At 51.1% G+C, this 18749-nt stretch overlaps 2 protein-coding genes and 1 pseudogene across 2 annotated transcripts; all 3 read left to right on the top strand.

The window, feature by feature from the left end:
- Positions 1-789: 789 nt before the first annotated feature.
- On the top strand, positions 790-4732 carry LOC125537476 (uncharacterized). Its single transcript, XM_048700794.2, has 2 exons — positions 790-3497; positions 4071-4732. The coding sequence occupies exons 1-2, from the start codon at positions 911-913 to the stop codon at positions 4553-4555; spliced, it is 3072 nt and encodes a 1023-aa protein (XP_048556751.1). The 5' UTR covers positions 790-910; the 3' UTR covers positions 4556-4732.
- A 1544-nt stretch (positions 4733-6276) lies between these two features.
- On the top strand, positions 6277-8467 carry LOC147985216 (uncharacterized; annotated as a pseudogene).
- Positions 8468-11853: 3386 nt separating this feature from the next.
- Positions 11854-12816, top strand: LOC147985217 (uncharacterized). Its single transcript, XM_087541468.1, has one exon. It carries the CDS (start codon positions 11854-11856, stop codon positions 12814-12816), a length of 963 nt encoding a protein of 320 aa, XP_087397594.1.
- Positions 12817-18749: the final 5933 nt, after the last annotated feature.

Here is an 18749-nt window from a genome sequence, read left to right on the forward strand (position 1 = left end):
ATTAATTTTTTTGATGGATCACCTACATACTTGCTGTTATATGTTGATTGCTGCCAAGGGCAATAAAGAAATCACTATTTTAAAGGCACAATTAAGTAGTGAGTTTGAGATGGAGGATCTTGGTGCTCATAAGAAATTTTTAGGTATGGAGATCACTAGGACAGAAATTCTAGTTTTCTATTTCTTAGTCAGCGGAGTTACATCAAGAAAATTCTTCATCGTTTTAACACCAAGTTAGTAAGCACTCATTGCTCCTCATTTCAAATTAGTATCTTCTTAATGAACTAGTACGAATGACGAGCTTGAGTGCATGTCAAGGGTTTCATATTCTACCGCTGTTAGGTTTTTTTCCATTGTGTGTTCTCATTGTGATTTATCATATGCAATGAGTTTGCTTATAATGATAGATAAGAGGAGGGCCCTTACAAGTTATTTGTTCACTATTAGTGGTTTTTAAAAATAAAGCGAAGTACATGGCTATTACAGAAGCATGTAAAGTATCAGTTTGGCTAAAATGTTTGTATGCTGAACTTTGTGAAGATAACTTTTTGCTTGTGGTATCTTTAGCAGGAAATCTAGCATACACTCTGACCTCTATTACAATTACTCTATCTTTTATGTGGCATCAAATACTCAATGCTAATTCAGTAAAATTCAAGCGGGCATTAGTTTCTATTTCTGTGTTTTGATAATTCTGTGAATAAAAGAAAAGAGGCCTAGGACGACACAAAATCCAAGAACGAATCACATGTTTTCTACTAGTACTACCAGCCAGTAGGTGACACCGCATGCTCATCCAAGAAATGAGCACGAGCTACCTCTGCTCCTCTCCCTCTTCCCGGACCAGTCACACTCCCCTCTTGACTCTTGTCTCCACTCCCCGAGGACGGGGGCAAGAACGCGCGCCCCAATGCGCCACCACCACCTCCCCCTCTTCGTCTTGCTCGCCGCGCTCGCCGTCAGGGAGGCGGCCGGCGGCGATGCGGACGCGCTGCTTGCTGCCAAGGCCGGGCTCGATGACCCGACCGGCTCGCTCGCGTCGTGGTCGAACGCCAGCACCGGCCCCTGCGCGTGGTCTGGTGTGTTCTGCGACGCGCGCTCCGGCGCGGTCGTCGGCGTCGACCTCTCCGGACGCAACCTCTCTGGTGCCGTCCCACGCGCCCTCTCCCGGCTACCCTACCTCGCGCGTCTCAACCTCGCTGCCAACTCCCTCTCCGGTCCCATCCCGCCGTCGCTCTCCCGGCTCGGGCTCCTCGTCCACCTCAACCTCTCCAGCAACCTGCTGAGCGGCTCCTTCCCGCCGCTGCTCGCGCGGCTCCGCGCGCTCCGGATTCTTGATTTGTACAACAACAACTTCACCGGCTCGCTCCCGCTCGATGTCGTCGGGATGGCGCACCTCCGGCACCTCCACCTCGGAGGCAACTTCTTCTCCGGGGAGATTCCGCCGGAGTATGGCGGCTGGAGGAGGCTGCAGTATCTCGCCGTCTCCGGCAACGAGCTGTCCGGGAAGATACCCCCGGAATTGGGAAACCTGACGAGCCTCAGAGAGCTCTACATAGGCTACTATAATAACTACTCTGGGGGGATACCGGCAGAGCTGGGGAACATGGCGGAGCTTGTGCGGCTCGACGCGGCCAACTGCGGGCTCTCTGGCGAGATCCCACCGGAGCTCGGGAATCTCGCGAAGCTGGACACGCTGTTCCTGCAGGTAAACGGGCTCACCGGCGGCATCCCGCCGGTGCTGGGTCGACTCGGGAGCCTCAGCTCGCTCGACCTGTCGAACAACGCGCTCTCCGGCGAGATTCCGGCGACCTTCGCGGCCCTCAAGAACCTCACCCTGTTCAACCTCTTCCGAAACAGGCTCAGGGGTGACATCCCCGAGTTCGTCGGTGACCTGCCCGGTCTGGAGGTGTTGCAGTTGTGGGAGAACAACTTCACCGGCGGCATCCCGCGCCACCTTGGCCGCAACGGCCGCTTCCAGCTGCTCGACCTCTCGTCGAACAGGCTCACGGGCACCCTCCCGCCGGAGCTCTGCGCCGGAGGCAAGCTGGAGACGCTCATCGCGCTCGGCAACTCGCTCTTCGGTCCAATCCCGGATTCTCTCGGGAAATGCAAGGCGCTCACCCGCGTTCGCCTCGGCGAGAACTTCTTGAATGGTTCTATCCCCGAAGGTCTATTCGAGCTGCCGAATCTGACCCAGGTGGAGCTCCAGGACAACCTCCTATCGGGCAGCTTCCCGGCTGTGGTGAGCGCGGGCGGGCCGAATCTTGGGGGGATCAGCCTCTCCAACAACCAGCTCACCGGCGCATTGCCGGCATCCATTGGGAGCTTCTCTGGGCTGCAGAAGCTGCTTCTTGATCAGAATGCGTTCACCGGCGCAATACCGCCGGAGATTGGACGGCTACAACAGCTGTCCAAGGCTGACCTCAGCGGCAATTCGTTCGATGGTGGCGTGCCGCCGGAGATTGGGAAATGCCGGTTGCTCACCTACCTTGATCTTAGCCAGAACAAGCTGTCTGGAGATATACCGCCGGCTATTTCCGGCATGCGGATACTGAACTATCTGAACCTGTCCCGGAACCAGCTTGATGGAGAGATACCAGTAACCATTGCTGCGATGCAGAGCCTCACGGCCGTGGACTTCTCATACAACAACCTGTCTGGGCTCGTGCCGGTGACCGGGCAGTTCAGCTACTTCAACGCCACGTCCTTCGTCGGCAACCCAGGCTTGTGTGGACCATACCTCGGGCCATGCCGCCCCGGTGGTGCTGGCACAGACCATGACGCACACACTCATGGTGGACTGTCCAGTAGCCTCAAGCTGATCATTGTCCTCGTCTTGCTTGCCTTCTCCATTGCATTTGCTGCCATGGCAATCTTGAAAGCCCGGTCACTGAAGAAAGCCAGCGAAGCGCGTGCATGGAGGCTCACCGCGTTCCAGCGCCTTGAATTCACCTGCGACGACGTGCTGGATAGCCTCAAGGAGGAGAACATGATTGGCAAAGGTGGAGCCGGGACCGTCTACAAGGGGACGATGCCAGATGGTGACCATGTTGCGGTGAAAAGGCTTTCCACGATGAGCCGTGGCTCGTCGCATGACCATGGTTTCTCTGCCGAGATACAAACTCTTGGGAGGATTCGGCACCGGTACATTGTGCGGCTGCTTGGCTTCTGCTCCAACAATGAAACTAATCTCCTGGTGTATGAGTATATGCCTAATGGCAGCCTGGGGGAGCTACTCCATGGAAAGAAGGGCGGCCACCTGCACTGGGATACTCGGTACAAGATAGCTGTTGAGGCTGCCAAGGGGCTATGCTATCTTCACCATGATTGCTCACCACCCATCCTGCACCGCGATGTCAAATCAAACAACATTCTCCTTGACTCAGATTTTGAAGCACACGTTGCCGATTTCGGGCTTGCCAAGTTCTTGCAGGACTCTGGCACATCAGAGTGCATGTCAGCCATTGCCGGTTCTTACGGCTATATTGCTCCAGGTGAAAGATCAATCCTCATTACAGTTTGGAAATGCTTATAAATTATATACATAGTACTGTCTCAAAAATTGTCCACGTTCAGTTAATTATTGTTGTCTGCAGTTGAATTTCAGTTCCTTATTTCTGATGGTTTATTACTGTTATTAAACTATAAATCAGTTATTTTCTAGTCTCTGTTCCATTTTACATTTTTATCTGATATTGCATTCCACTGCATGTTGTTAGATTGGTTTAATCACTATTGTTTCCGATAAAGGGCGCTTTTATTAACTCAAAATGTAGCATCAAGCGGATACAAAGCATGATGAGCAACACCCGGCCTTTGCATAACTACGATGCACACAGCCAAACACCAATAGTCTGATAAAAGAATATAAAAACCCCGACATATCGGCAACACTAGAGTCATATATAGGACCGACACCTCCCTGGCCACCCGCTTCAAGCGCATAGATCACTATTGTTGTACTGAATTTTTGTTTGTTCTTTCAACTCACTTCAGTAGTAGCCGACTGTCTATCTATACAAGCAGATACACTAATCTTACAACGAACCGTCGCTCTGGATTTGCAGAGTACGCGTATACTCTTAAGGTGGATGAAAAGAGCGATGTTTACAGCTTCGGTGTAGTGCTTCTTGAGCTGATTACGGGAAAGAAGCCGGTTGGGGAGTTCGGCGATGGTGTGGACATTGTTCACTGGATCAAGATGATGACGGATTCCAAAAGGGAGCAGGTAATCAAGATCATGGACCCAAGGCTGTCAACAGTGCCCGTGCATGAGGTAATGCACGTCTTCTATGTTGCGTTGCTTTGTGTGGAGGAACAGAGCGTGCAGCGACCCACAATGCGGGAGGTGGTGCAAATCCTCAGTGAGCTACCCAAGCCGACTACGAAGCATGGAGAGGAGCAGCTTACTGGTAGTGGTGATGGTGATGAATCTGGTCCTGTAGGACCTCCTGAAACTGTGGAGCCCGCAACCGATGAAGCAAAGGAGCAGCACCAACAGCAGCAACCGAGCTCGCCATCTTCACTGCCTCCCAATCTCATCAGCATCTGAAGAACTGTCAAGCTGAATTATTGCCATTTATTTTGTCAAATTTGGATGTTTAATTCTTGCAATCTTAGGGTTTGGTATGCTGTTCTTGTAATCGTAGGTCTCTGGCTTCTGTCAAGCTGAACTGTTTACTTAGGTACTCCTATTTGTGGTGTAAATATCATGCTATTTTTTTCTTTATCTTTACTTTCCTGTTACAATCAAGAGACTAGTCAGGGAGTTACTAAGAGATTAGTTATGTTTTTTTTTTCTTTTTACGAAAAGGGGGGACTCCCCGGCCTCTGCATCAGAACGATGCATACGGCCATATTTATAGATAAATAAAGAGGTTCAACAAGATCTTATAGTCTGAAAACAAAATAACGGCGTCTAACCTTGACTCTGCAAATAAAGAGATTAGTTATGGTGGAGCTGTCCTGCTTTCCTGTTACAATCAAGTGCTTTCTCCATCTAGTGTGGCGTCTAACCTTGACTCTGCAAATCAATCAAGATTTCTTAAATGTTTTCGGTGTTCTCTATTTGGTTTGTGATGTGTTCAAATGAGCAGGTGTAAACATCTCTGCTACAGTGTATGTGTATGGGGTGCTGCAACTCAACTTTTGGAAGGTATACCTACTGTCCTCACATGTTTGCTTGCCTTTGCTAAGTTTATTACTCAAGATAATCCTAGTGGCCCTGCTTGGAACGTGAGATTATGTAGGATCTGATCAGCCGAAGCAGTTGACTGGTAAAGGAGTATAACTTTGAGTGAAGTGAAAGCAAGGGAAGGATCGGTCAAAGGTGAGGTTAGGTTCTCTTTGCCTGTCCGATATCACTGGTAAGTAAGAGTGCATATGAACTTGACACCGGTTACGAACTGCATCAGGTGGCACGGTCACAATCGGTAGGGAGCAACACCATGTGTTAGCCCGTCCTCAATCATTCAGAATTCAGGCATGTAACAGACCAACTGGTGTTGAGTGGGTTCTTTTTCGATCTGTCCTCCTAAAAGGCAAGCATAGCACTGCTACTGCAAACCTCACAAGAAACAGTAAGTAACCAGGCTAACGTAAGTGTTACGTACACACTTTGTATTTTCGTATCCTGTGACTCTGAGTGTCAGCATCAATATTACATGTATGAAAGCGCATCTCCATTTCCTCTCTTCTCTTCTTTGCATATGCATGAGGGGAAAGAAAGCATTTCAATCTTGCCTCCGTCTCAAGCATGACATCTGCTTATATATTCATCCATGCAACTTCAGGAAGTTCAGTGACACATAAGTACATTTTATTTTCATCTGCAGCTTTAAATAAATAAATTCCATTTGCAATTTGCCAAAGCATACACAACTCCAGTAAGTTTACTTCTTGACCACTGCCACAGACAGATCTAGGTGGGAGCAATCCATTGATCGGAGACGCACCACCAACCATAATTATTGTCTGGTTCCATGTGTTATGTGGATAAGAAGGACTGAAAAAACTAGTAGGAATTGAATTGTGCAACTATTTTCTAAAGAAGTAATTGTTGGATAAATTAGCAATTTTCTGATTGATTTAACCCATAAATAAATCATGATAATAGCGCTTACAATATTAATCTCGTACTGATAGCTACACATGTGAGCACGTAATACGCATACAACAGATACATATATGTAAACATATAATACGGCAAACACAAGAATAAACATGAGAAGGATGAATAGAAGATACCCTCCGGTTGACCAGGTCAAAGCCACGATGGCAGCAACAACATCCTTGATAGCCTTGATTGAAGAAGCTCGAACGGCAGTCGGTACGTCGTTCGTTCGTCCTCACATCCCACCTCTCGAGAAGAGGCATCCACCGCCGTGCGCGAGAGAGCGTGAGAGCGAGAGAGCCACCGCCGTGCGCTACTCCGGCGCCGACGTCCACCGCGCCCTGCGCCCACGTCGCGGCTCACTCCGACCGCGGCGGCCACCTTCCACCCCCCGCCCCGCCCACTTCTTCCCGCCTCCCCCTCCCCTTCCGTTCGCCATGGCCGCGAGTCTGAGATCGGTCACCTCGTCGTTTCGGCCGCAGGGCGAGCGCCTCGTGGTCTCGGGCCTAGGGATCTCCTCGGAGTCTGGCGACTCGGAGGTTCGGGGGCCTGCTGCTCTCGCGGAGTGGCCTGTGGAGGTGTTGGGGGCGGCGGATCTGGTGAGGGATGTGGAGACATGGGTCCGGCCTCCACCCACCAAGAAGGAGATGTGGAGGAAGCGGCATGGTGTCGGTGATCCTGCCGGGCGTGGCCATGCCCACGAGCGTGAGCAGACGCGGCGCGAGGTGTCACCGGAGATGCGGGACAAGTGCTTTCGTTGTCTCGAGAAGGGCCACTACAAGACAGACTGTACGAACGACATCGTCTGCTTCCGCTGCGGCCTCTCCGGACATGGCTCCAGGGACTGAAAACGGCCGCGGAGCCCCTCCCCTGTCGACGAGCTGCGGAGGGACGCGCTGGCCAAGGTGGCTCGCCGTGCTTCGCCGGGCGCTACCTCAGGGGGGGTCTGGGCCCTCGTGTCACTCCGCCACCCCTGCCCCCTCTGTCGAGATCGGGTGTCCAGTCGGTGGAGGCTATGGTCTGGCCGTCGCTGGTGCCCCGCGACTCCAGGTGGTCCTCAAGGTGGAGGAGGGACCGGCCGAGCTCTGCATCACCAGGCGGTCTGGGGTGGTGGATGATCTGGAGCGCCGGCTCCAGTTCGCCATGGTGGCGTACGTTGCGGGTTCAAGGCGGGTTCTTTCGATGGATCGGGTGAAGGAGATGCTGCAGAGCACGTTGGACATCGCCCCGGAGCTGATCTTGGTGTACCGCCACCGCTCGGAGGATTTTCTCATGGTCTTTTCCTCGGCGGCGCTCAGGAACAGGGTCTCGGCCTGCCCCTCCATTGAGGACCGCGGGGATCGTCTGGTTTTCAGGCCCTGGAACAGACAGTCGCAGGCTGTGCATTCGATACCGGGGTTCAAGGTGTGGCTAGAGCTTGAGGGGATCCCGCCCCATGCTTGGGATCGTTTGGTGGTTGAGGATCTACTGGGCTCGTTGTGCAAGCTCGATGCCGTCGCATCGGAGACAGCTTCCCGCACGGACCTGTCCTCGTTCAAGGTCATGGCGTGCATGGCAGACCCGCAGTGCATCCCTACGCTGCGCTGGTTGGCGGTTCCGGAGCCGGGCGAGGAGCGGCCTCCGGCATTACTTCAGTACAAGGTGCTCATACACCTGGATGCGGTGATGGATCTGAGGGACGGTGGCGAGCCGTGGTTCTTCGAGGGCTCGTCGGACAACGGGCAAAGCGGCATGCCAGATCAGGACGGAGGCTTCCCTGGGTCAGGTGCACAGATGCGCAAGTTGCAATAGCAGTTCGGAGTCAGGGACAAGCGGGACGGCGGCTTTGCCGCCGCCGGCGGCGGAGGCGGTCGTCCCCACGGAGCTGGGGTGGGCCAGGTCAGTCAGTCGCCTGGCTGGCGCCTGCCCCCGATGGATACAGCTGTCGAGGTCAGGCCAGTGGCCCCACGGACGACAGTTATGGACAGGATTACCCGTCGCCAATCGGCTTTTGACCGGTTGACCACGCAGGCGGGGCCCGTAGAACGTTCGAGTGGAAGCCGATGGGATGTTTCAAATCAGGTGGGTGGGAGTGTTGAAAGGACAGTGGTTGGTGACCGGACAAGAGAAGAGCATGGGGCACCCTCCTCGAGACCCAATCTACTGCGAGAGCGGGATATGGTGGAGGCGACCCAAGATCCCGAGGCGGGCAGGACCCCACAAAATTCGCCGCAGCTCCCAAAAGCTGCCGACCCACCAGTGGGAACCGAGCTTGCGGATCAGGGCCAGGTGCTGGAGGCCTTGCGGACTGTGCCCCTGGCGGGTGGTGACAAGGAGAGCCAGGAGGGCCCGGTGGCTCAGGCTACTGGTTAGGGGAGTCGCGACACCGTGGTGCGGATGGGACCGGCTGAACAGGAGTCCACAGCGGGCCCGGGCGAATGTGATATGCGCGTGGGCCCTGCTGCGCGGGCTTTGAGAGTGGAATCCCAACCACGTTCAGAGACACAGGAGGCGATGGAGGGATTAAATATTGCGTTGGAGGAAGAGGCACAACAGGAGAGGCTGGTGGGACCCCAGAGCGATGGGAATCATGCACATGCAAGGAACACGCACGTCCAACACGTAGTGCAAATGGAGCAGCACAAGACAGTAGAGGAGGATCGGGAGCCGATCGGCAACAACTGCACAACTCTAATATGTGCTCCACAGGGATGTGACACGCTGGGGATGACCGCAAGCGAAGCAGTGGCATATGGCAAGATGAAGACTTTCTGCTCGAACATCATCAAGCGGTTGGCTCCTCCACTGCTCAAGGAGGTTCAGGCTTCTCAACTCAGGCCAGAAGCGGAACCATTCACACCCAAGAGGACCACAAGGGCATCTAAGAAGACCACATCGACCAAAAGAGCAAGAGATGCACCGGTAGAGAACGTGTTGCTCCAGGCCTTAGGCATGGTGCCGGACAACTTGGAGGTGGACGACGGCGTGGTGCACGAGCTCAGGGAGCTGTTCGACTCACCGCTGCGCGAATAGCATGTCCGGATCATTGCGGCGCTCTTTGACAAGGTGATGCCATCCGGAGAGGAGATGGAGGCACAGAACGCGGTTACGGTGTGCGCCTAGTTGGGGACACTTTGAGGTGTTGGTGTCAAATCCCCCATGGATTTACACCCACAGGTGATCTGCTGGAATGTTCGAGGCTTGAACAATCCAGCTAAATGCAAGGCGGTGCGGGAGTTTGTGAGCACTCTTGAGGTCAATTTAGCTTGCCTACAAGAAACGAAGTTGGATGTAATTGACAGTTTTCTAGTTATGCAATGCTTGAGACCATCATTTGATGGTTTTGCTTACCTGCCGGCCATTGAGACTAGAGGGGGTGTGCTTCTTGCGTGGAAGAGTTCGGCACTGGAGGTGGAGGCCATACAGATCGACACTAACTTTCGACGGGTCGGGTGCACACTAAAACAAGTGATCCTTAGTGGATCTCTGTGGTCTAGGGACCGCAAAGCAACGAGCAGAAGTGCATCTTCTTGGAGGAGCTTAGGTTAAGACGTGCGATCTGCCCGGGTGCGAGGCTCGTCCTTGGCGACTTTAACATGATCATGAGAGCCTCGGAAAAGAGCAATACTAACTTTAATAGGAGCATGATGAACAAATTTAGGGAGTTTGTAGATGAGCAACAACTGCGCGAGATGTACATGCATAGGAGAAAATATACCTGGTCGAACGAAAGGGATGCGCCCACCCTCACTAAAATAGATAGGGTGCTCATGACAGTTAACTGGGAGCTGGACAATGCTGATCACTTGCTGCAGGTGCTGTCCACATGAGTTTCAGATCATGCACCGTTGCATCTCACCACGAGCGCGGGATTTTGCCCTAAAAACGGTTCAGATTCGAGCTTTTCTGGACAAAACTTGAGGGCTTCGAAGATGCAGTTAAGCAAGCATGGGTGTGATGTGATGAGATTGTGGAACCATACAAGAGGATGGATGCTTTGATGCGTAACTCGGCAGCCGCACTTCAAGCTTGGGGCCAACGCAAAATTGGGAACGTGAAGTTGATGATGAGGGTGGCTACTTGGGTTATCGACAGATTGGATGTTGCACAAGAGAATAGGGCGCTCCACGCCCCGGAGATCTGGCTACGGCGAACAATCAAACACGCCCTGTTGGGTATGGCTGCTCTCGAGAGAACTATTGATAGGCAGCGGTCCAGACTCCACTGGATCAGAGAGGGAGATGCCAACACCAGATTGTTCCAAGCTGTGGCAAATGGTAGAAGATCCAAAACTTTATTGCGCACATGAAAACGGACATGAAAATTTTCACTGACCAAGAAAGAAAGTGGATGTGTTCTCAGAGGCTTTTGAGAGGCTGTTGGGGACTGCGCGGGCCAGGGAGCACGCTCTAGACCTGCAATACATGGGGTTGGAGGCCAAGGACCTACATTGTTTGGAGCACATGATCACGGAAGAGGAAGTGTGGCAGGTTGTCAAGGAGTTGCTGCCGGATAGGGCCCCGGGGCCGGACGGATATATTGGTGCTTTCTTCCAAAGAGCGTGGCAGATCATAAAGAAAGATGTCATGGCAGTTATGGCAAAGCTGTTCGTGGGAGACACTAGGGGTTTTGCGAAGCTAAACAAGGTCAACATAATTCTCATCCCCAAGAAAGCGGAGGCAGAAGAAATATGAGATTTCAGACCTATCAGCCTTATCCATAGCATACCTAAGCTGTTCGCAAAAGTGTTGGCCAATAGGCTCCGTCTACAAATGCATGAGCTGGTCGGGATGAATCAATCCGCTTTCATAAAAGGAAGACAACTTCACGACAACTTCTTGTTGGTGCGCCAAGTAGCAAGGAAAATACATGCGAGAAGAACTCCTGGAGCCTTCATCAAGCTGGACATATCGCGCGCGTTTGACTCCCTGTCTTGGCCTTTCCTATTTGAGGTGATGAGAGCTAAGGGTTTTGGGCAGAGGTGGTTAGACTGGATGGCGGCGCTGCTTCACACGGCGAGCACTAAGGTGGTGGTCAATGGGTCACCAGGAAGGAAAATCTTACATGCATGCGGGCTGAGGCAGGGGGACCCGATCTCGCCCCTGCTCTTCGTTATAGCTATGGAGGCTCTTTCGGCTCTAGTTCATAAGGCCACAGACATGGGAGTGCTCTCTTCTTTTTCTGGAATCACGGCAATGCAACGACTGTCCATCTACGGCGATGACATGGCAATGTTTGCCAGACCCACGGAGCTCGACCTAGCTGCGATTACTGAGATCCTAAAAGTTTCTGGCGAGGCATCGGGGCTCAGAGTGAACTACGGCAAGTCCACTGCGGTGCTCATTCAAGGGAGTGAGGAGGATAGGGCCAGAGTGGCCGGAATGTTGCAGTGTGACATCTCAGAATTTCCCTGCCGATACCTGGGTTTGCAATTGGTGATCAAGAGCCCGACGAGAGAGGAATGGCAACCAATGCTTGATAAAGTTCGGCATTTCATGCCGGCTTGGCAAAGAGGACTGATACAAAGACCGGGACGTCTCATCTTGGTGCAGTCGGTAGTGGCGGCTCAGCCAGTTCATCACCTGATGGTCACGGAGGCGCCGAAATGGGTGCTTGAGGACATGAATAAGTGGATGAGATCATTCTTTTGGGCGGGTAAAGATAAGTGTAATGGTGGCCAATGTCTAGTGGCCTAGGACAAAATCTGCCGACCCAAAGACTATGGCGGTTTAGGGATTAAAAACCTAAAGTGGCAAGCGATGGCGCTTCGGGTAAGGTGGGAATGGCTCAAGAGAACGGATGCTCAGAGGCCGTGGCAAGGTCTTCCCATGAACCAAGACGAGGAGGCGAGACAAGTGTTTGATGCGCTGGTCAACATCAACATGGGACTGGGAGACAAGGTGCTCTTCTTGAAGGACAAATGGATCCAGGGAGTGGCAGCTGTGGAGATTGCACCTCTGATTGTTGCTTTGGTCCCTACCAGAACAGCAAAGAGAAGGACGGTGCGACAAGCTTTAGATGAGGGCAGCTGGGTTCATGACTTCGATCAAAACATCTCCTTCACCGGCCTAATGCAGTACATGCATCTTCGCCAGGCAATCAGCACGGTGGATCGAGATCCTTCCCGCCCGGACAGTTTTACTTGGCCTAGATCGGCCTCTGGCTCCTACACGGCCAAATCAGTTTATGACTATCTCTGCTCGGAGCTTCAACAATCACCCACGGCTAAGTGCAACTGGAAGAGTTGGGCACCGCTCAAATGTAAGCTGTTCGTGTGGCTCGCTTTGCAGTACAGGCTATGGACGTCGGATAGGAGAGCGAGACATGGTTTACAGGACCACGCGTTGGCATGTTACACGTGTTTGCCGGCGGAAGACGACGTGGAACACATCTTGGCTAATTGCATATATGCACAGGAGGTGTGGCATAAAGTGTTTCATCTCATCGCGAACGACGTACAAGAACCAGGAGAGTCGTACGTGTTTAAGGACTGGTGGCTGAGTGCGCGGAGAGGCTTTGGAGGACAGGACCACAGAGGTTTTGACACGTTAGTGACAATGGTGGTCTGGGCCCTCTTGAAGCAAAGGAATGCCAGAGTTTTTAATAGGAGTAGCGAGCAAATGACAGCTAGTGAGTTGCCATTTAGGATACTCGACGACATTGTCGAGCTGAGGCAGGCGGGTCTAGGAGTTGGCGGTTTACAACGTTTTGTGAGAAGTTGATCTAGGATAGATGGTGTGGGAGTTGGGTGCGTTGTACCCCGACCTCTGTGTTCGCACAAACGTCGGCAATCTTGTAATTATGTTTCCCTCTTCTATAAAGCTAAGGTACGCCATTGGCGTACTCTCGAAAAAAGATAGCCTTCTTTTTGGCGGCCTCAAAGTTTTCACCCACGCGAAGTGGGGGAGGTCGAGGACTTAGTCAAAGTAGAGGACGGAGACAAACAATAACAAGCAGTTGAGCCCAAGACACTCCCCAAAAACCTAACTATCATTCTTCCGGTGCAGGATCACAAAGAGCGGGGTCATGCGGGAGGAAGTAGAACAGACGCGATATGATCTGGATGACGGCTAGGGTTGTCTATGCCTCCAATATATAGCTGATCGGGTAGGAAGACGTGGGTCTGGGCCCATGCCCAAGTCGGCTACAGCCCACAACTAAAATAAAGCCCATACACAATTCAATAGTAATCAACTCAAATAAGCTTCTCCAAAATTCAGATTCTAGTCTAGAGCATACATGCCTGTGTTCCATGCCTTCTGGTATGGCCTTTGCAGCAGCATGGCTAAATGCAAATCAACATGGTAGATACCAGGATTACAAGCTGAATGTAGAGTTAGGATGTTAGGTGGTGGTATGAAACCTACTGAATCCAATGTTGGATCCAAAGCCAAAATGAACCCACGTGATGCTGAATTGGGTTTAGTCTCTTCCTCCCATCATCTCCTTTGGCAGCTTTGTCATCTGCCGACAGACGACAAAGTCCTTTGCATCTTTGTCGTCTGCCAACGGACGACAAAGTGCACAAACATGCCAGCCCAGATGCCCCTCAGGTAGCTGCCACGTGGCATGCTATGCCGTCTGCTGGCAGACGGCAAAGATGCCAAGGTCTTTGCCGTCTGCCAACAGACGGCAAAGATGCCAAATAGGCCAGCCCAGTGCACCCCAGGTTGCACAGGTAGCCGCCACGTGGCAGCTTTGTCGTCTGCTGGCTGAGGGCAAAGCTATTTTCCGTCTATCACATAGCGCCTCCAGATCGACTCTAGCCTTAGTATTATCCCTTGACTTCCCGTCTATGCCAAACAATGTACCAAAAAGTGCCTTGGAGATATTCTTTTCAGTGTGCATCACGTCGATGTTGTGTGGGCAAAGGAGGTCTTTGAAGTAAGGCAGATCCCACAAGCATGTCTTGTGAGTCCAGGCGTGTTTGGAATTATACCCCTTGAAATACCCTGGACGCTCTGGATCTGGCTCGAGAGCGTTTAACTGATCCAGGGTCTCTTGGCATGTCAACGCAGGTGGTGCAGAGTTTTTGACAACTCCACAATTGATGAAGTTCTTCTTGTCTTTCCTGAACTTATGGCGAGGATCAAGGAACTGTCTATGCATGTCGAAGTAAGAAAACTCGCGACCGGCCTGAAGCCAACGAAACTCAAGAGCCCCCTTGCATGTGGGGCATGGGAACCTTCCATGCACACACCACCCAACGAATAGCGCATATGCCGGCAAGTCATGCGTTGAGTACATGTACCAGACACGCATTATGAAGTTACGTTTGCTAAAGGCATCGTATGTCTTGAACCCATTATCCCAGGCTTCTTGCGATTCGTCCTTCAGCGTTGCATGTACACATTCATATTCTTCCCCGGATAGTTGGGCCCTGGAATTATCAACGTCAGGAAAATGTTCTTTCTTTGCATAATCTGTCCGGGGGGGGGGGGCGGAGATTGAGTGGAAAGACAAATACGGGCCAACAACTGTATTGGGCTGCCGTTAGACCAAACACACTAAACCCATCTGTGCTGATGGCGACTCGAGGATGCCTCGGATTTGCCGCTCTGTCATCATGTAACGCATTGAAGCGCTTCCATGCTTCACCGTCCAATGTGTGCACCATCATCAGCTCCCCATCTGCATCTAGTTGGGTTATTTTACCCGTTTTGTTCCATGTCATCTGTCTGGTCGTCTCTTCGACCATGAAAAGACGTTCAAGTCTTGGTACGATTGGCATATACCGAAGAACATTAACGAGGATTTTGGTCGGCGTCTTCTCACCCATACCGTTGTCTACTACAACATACCTGGATGACTTGCAAATGGGACAATAGTTCAAGTCCGCATACGAAGCCTAAATAAGGCACATCCTTACTCACATGCATGTATCTTCTTATAGGGCATTTTAAGAGCACGGAGGATTTTGTCTGACTAGTACAGGTTTGCAGGTAGTACATGACCTTTGGGTAGAAAACGTCCAAATACTGTCATCACCGCGTCGTAGCATTCCCTGCCCATGTTGAATGGAGCCTTCAGAGCCATTATTTGTGAGATGGCATCTAGCTGACAAAGCTCAGTGTGCTCGTGGAGAGGATGTTTTGAAGACTCCAACATTTCATTGAAGGCCTTTGTAGATTCCTCCATCTCATCGCCCGAGTCCCAAGCATCATCAAAGTCTTGCGCCATGTCTTCCATCCCGGTACCATGCTCGTCAGTGCGACGACAAAGCACCTCAGCTTTGGCATGTTGGGCAGACTCGCCATGAAATGTCCACACCGTATAATCTGGCGTAAAACCCCTCTTCTGCAGGTGTTTGCCCATTTCATCCTCTGTCCTCTTGTGCCAATTGTTGCACCCAGCACAGGGGCACCAGGTTGTCCTCTGGCCATTTGCAAATGCAGCTCTCAAAAACCCCTTGGTTTTTGTTAACCACTCAATGGTCATGTCTTTCTGACTAGTGTGACCGGTGTACATCCACACATGATCACTCATCTTGCCTAGCTACTGGACACATAAGAAATATGTATATAAATCAACATGTACATATTCATCAGTTAATGGAGTTTGTCACTTTTATTACGTCCGTGCAACCTAGACGCTAATAGGTAAAGATAGGCCCTAATCCTACCTGAGTATGTGTAGATTGGGTTTGTTTTCCCATGCCCTGCTCCGGATCCGATGCAAAATTTCGGCAGCACCTCCCCGCTGTTTTCCTGATACATGTCTCGGCAATAAGCAGAGAGGATGTGTACCCGGAGAACAACAGGGAGGCACTGACAAAATTCTGGATCGGATCCGGAGCAGAGCATATGGGAAAACGAACCCAATCTACACACACTCAGGCTGTCCATGGATAATGTTGGACAATTCGAAAGAATCACGGTTACAAATATGCAAATGCATGCATATTATAGGTGTAACCCTTTCAAACATGAGACGCATAGTGGTCACGCATACTGATGATTGAAGACACCTATAGCTAGCAAGTTTCATCGGCGCGAAGATCGGAACAGAGCAAATGAAGGGGGAGGGGGAGATGTCATTTGTGCTCATCGACGAACATAGGGGCGGAGCTCGTCGAACACCAGACCCTCGCAATGACGAAAAAACTGCACATTTAAATCGAAAGATGAGTAACATAGCAATATTGTTTTTTCTGTCAACCTAACTAAATATTACAACAGGACGAGTGGGTTAGGGGGTTCCTCTGCGTCGATGGAACCCTAAATAGCAAGTATCATCAATGCGAGATACATGTGGCGCTCGGCGTTGAACACTAGATCCACATCCCACAAGTGACGCCGGCGCCCGGCGTCCTGCCCGCATCAATAGTTCTGGGGGCCGATGATGGTCGAACACCTTGGCGAATTTGTCTGGCAACCTTTGCAATGAGGATTAAAGCCAGGTTTTGAAACTTCAAAAACCAAACCAACTTGAGTTAGTTTGGGTGTTTCAAGTTTCAACACTTGTCTTTTAATCGTCATCGTAGAGGCTGCAAGACAAATTTGCATAGGTGTTCGACCGCCATCGACCTCGAGAACTGTTGTTGCGGGACGCCGGACACCGACGTCACTTGTGGGACGTGGATGTAGTGTTCGACACCGACGGCCACACATGTATCTTGCACCAACAATACTTGCTATTTAGGGTTCCATCAACGCCGAGGAACCCCCTAACCCGCTCGTCCCTGGGCGCCCTCTGGTATGGCGACGCATGGTCGACGGCTCATCACTCGGACCGGGGGATTCTTGGCACGGGCTACGGCGTCGCGATCGGCGGGACCCACTGGCTCCACCATATAACCCCTCGGCGACCGGCGATCCAGGACCCTCTTCCTTTTTTCCTTTTTCCTCTTCTTCTACTTATTCTTCTTTTTTCAACTTTCTTCTTCTTTTAATTATCTAAACCTAAACCTATCACTAACCTAATCCTACCACTAACCTAAACCTATTAATAACATCTAAACCTAAACATCAAATAACAGTAGAAAAAATCACCTTGGCTCCGACAGTGGCGGAGGAGGCGGCGGCCGGCGGGGCGGGGCGTCGGGGGTGGTGGTGGTCGGGGGCCTGAGCGGCTCGGGCCCGGGGGCGGCGGCGCGGGTGAGGTGAGGGCCGGGAGAGAGAGAGAGAGAGAGGAGAGGGAGAGCGGTGGGGCGCGGGTGCCGACCCTATTTCATTTAGGTCACAGCTCTTCGCCGTCTGCTAGTAGACGGCAAAGAGCCTAGATAGTGGGGTGGGGCCGGGAGGAAACAACTGTTAAAACGGTCACTTTCTTTGATGTCTGCTGGCTGACGGCAAAGAAGCTTTGGCGTCTTCTAGAAAATGGCAAAGAAAGCGGCCGTTAGGTCATTCTTGTTAGTCCTCCGCCCACCCTCTTTGCTGTCAGCTAGTGGACGGCAAAGAGCAGGCTAATGGCAAAGGCCTTCTTTGCTGTCCGCTCTTTCTTTGCTGTCAGTTTTCTGTAAGCTAATGGCAAAGGCCTTCTTTGCCGTTAGCTAGCAGACGACAAAGAGCTAGCTGACAACAAAGATCCTAATTCCAGTAGTGGTGGGATCTATTTGTTTATTTGGCTTTGCCAGAAACTGAGTTGTTTGCCTTGACACGCCCTTTGACAGTGCAACATAAAGTTGGTCATGCGAAAATATGTGCTCAGGAAGGTAAACACCAACAGTTGGAATGGTTTGCCCTCGACTTTTTTCAGGATCATTGTAAAACAAATGAATAGGGAGCTATTTCCACTTCAACTTCAAAGGAAGTAAAATATCCTCTGAGGGTGCCAAAGGGATCCTAGGCATGATCAATCTTTTCTAGCATTTTTTACACCAACAATCTCACCATCAATTGCGTTATTTTGGAATGCTCTAATCGGCAATCTTTCTTTTATGTGGGTCATGGTTTTAGAGTAGAATTCCATGGCAATTGACTTTAACTATTAGAACATGTGGGGATAAGCCATTCGGAGTGAGGTTGTTCAGAAAGTCAATTGTGCAGATATTGAATGCATCATCACTGAGGAATCAAAATTGTACTATACCTTTTCTGGGCGAAGAAGCATGTTAATCATCTTTGCATCCAGGTCGTCCACATGCTCATTCTTGGTAGAAAGAATAACACATGTGCTCATGTAGGCACCAGACGATGCATTCACCTGAAGTGATGGGAACACATCTTCAATAAACTTCTTGAATGCTATGTCACCGAGTGTGTAACGTATCACAATGTCATCACAGTTCGCCTATACCGTATTTGTACCTAGAGTGGGCGGTGTGTCTAGCAGGCATGATTGGTGCAGCTACAACAGACAATTGAGTGATAAAACGCACATAATCATCATCAAGTGTCTCCTCCATTCCATTGCCAATTCTCAAGAGGTATTTGGACAACCAGAGGCCAGTTTGTATCGTCATATTACGTGTGAGGCGTATTTTTCAAATCACCCCATATATAGGATCATTATAGCATGGATTCAGTGATGTGCTCGTCCCACACATGACCAATGGAGGGATCTACCTAAAATCCCCTCCAAACACTGCAACCTTCCCCTGAGTGGCATAGCACATCCCATGATATCCCATAGTGACCAATAAAGTGCCTCAACTGCTTGACACTTTGTCATGGCAACTTCTTTTGAGATTATGAGAGATACACTCGGAGCAACT

The sequence above is a fragment of the Triticum urartu genome, chromosome 2A (assembly GCF_056163025.1).
Source record: "Triticum urartu cultivar PI428250 chromosome 2A, HENAU_Tu73, whole genome shotgun sequence".
Lineage (NCBI taxonomy): Eukaryota > Viridiplantae > Streptophyta > Magnoliopsida > Poales > Poaceae > Triticum > Triticum urartu.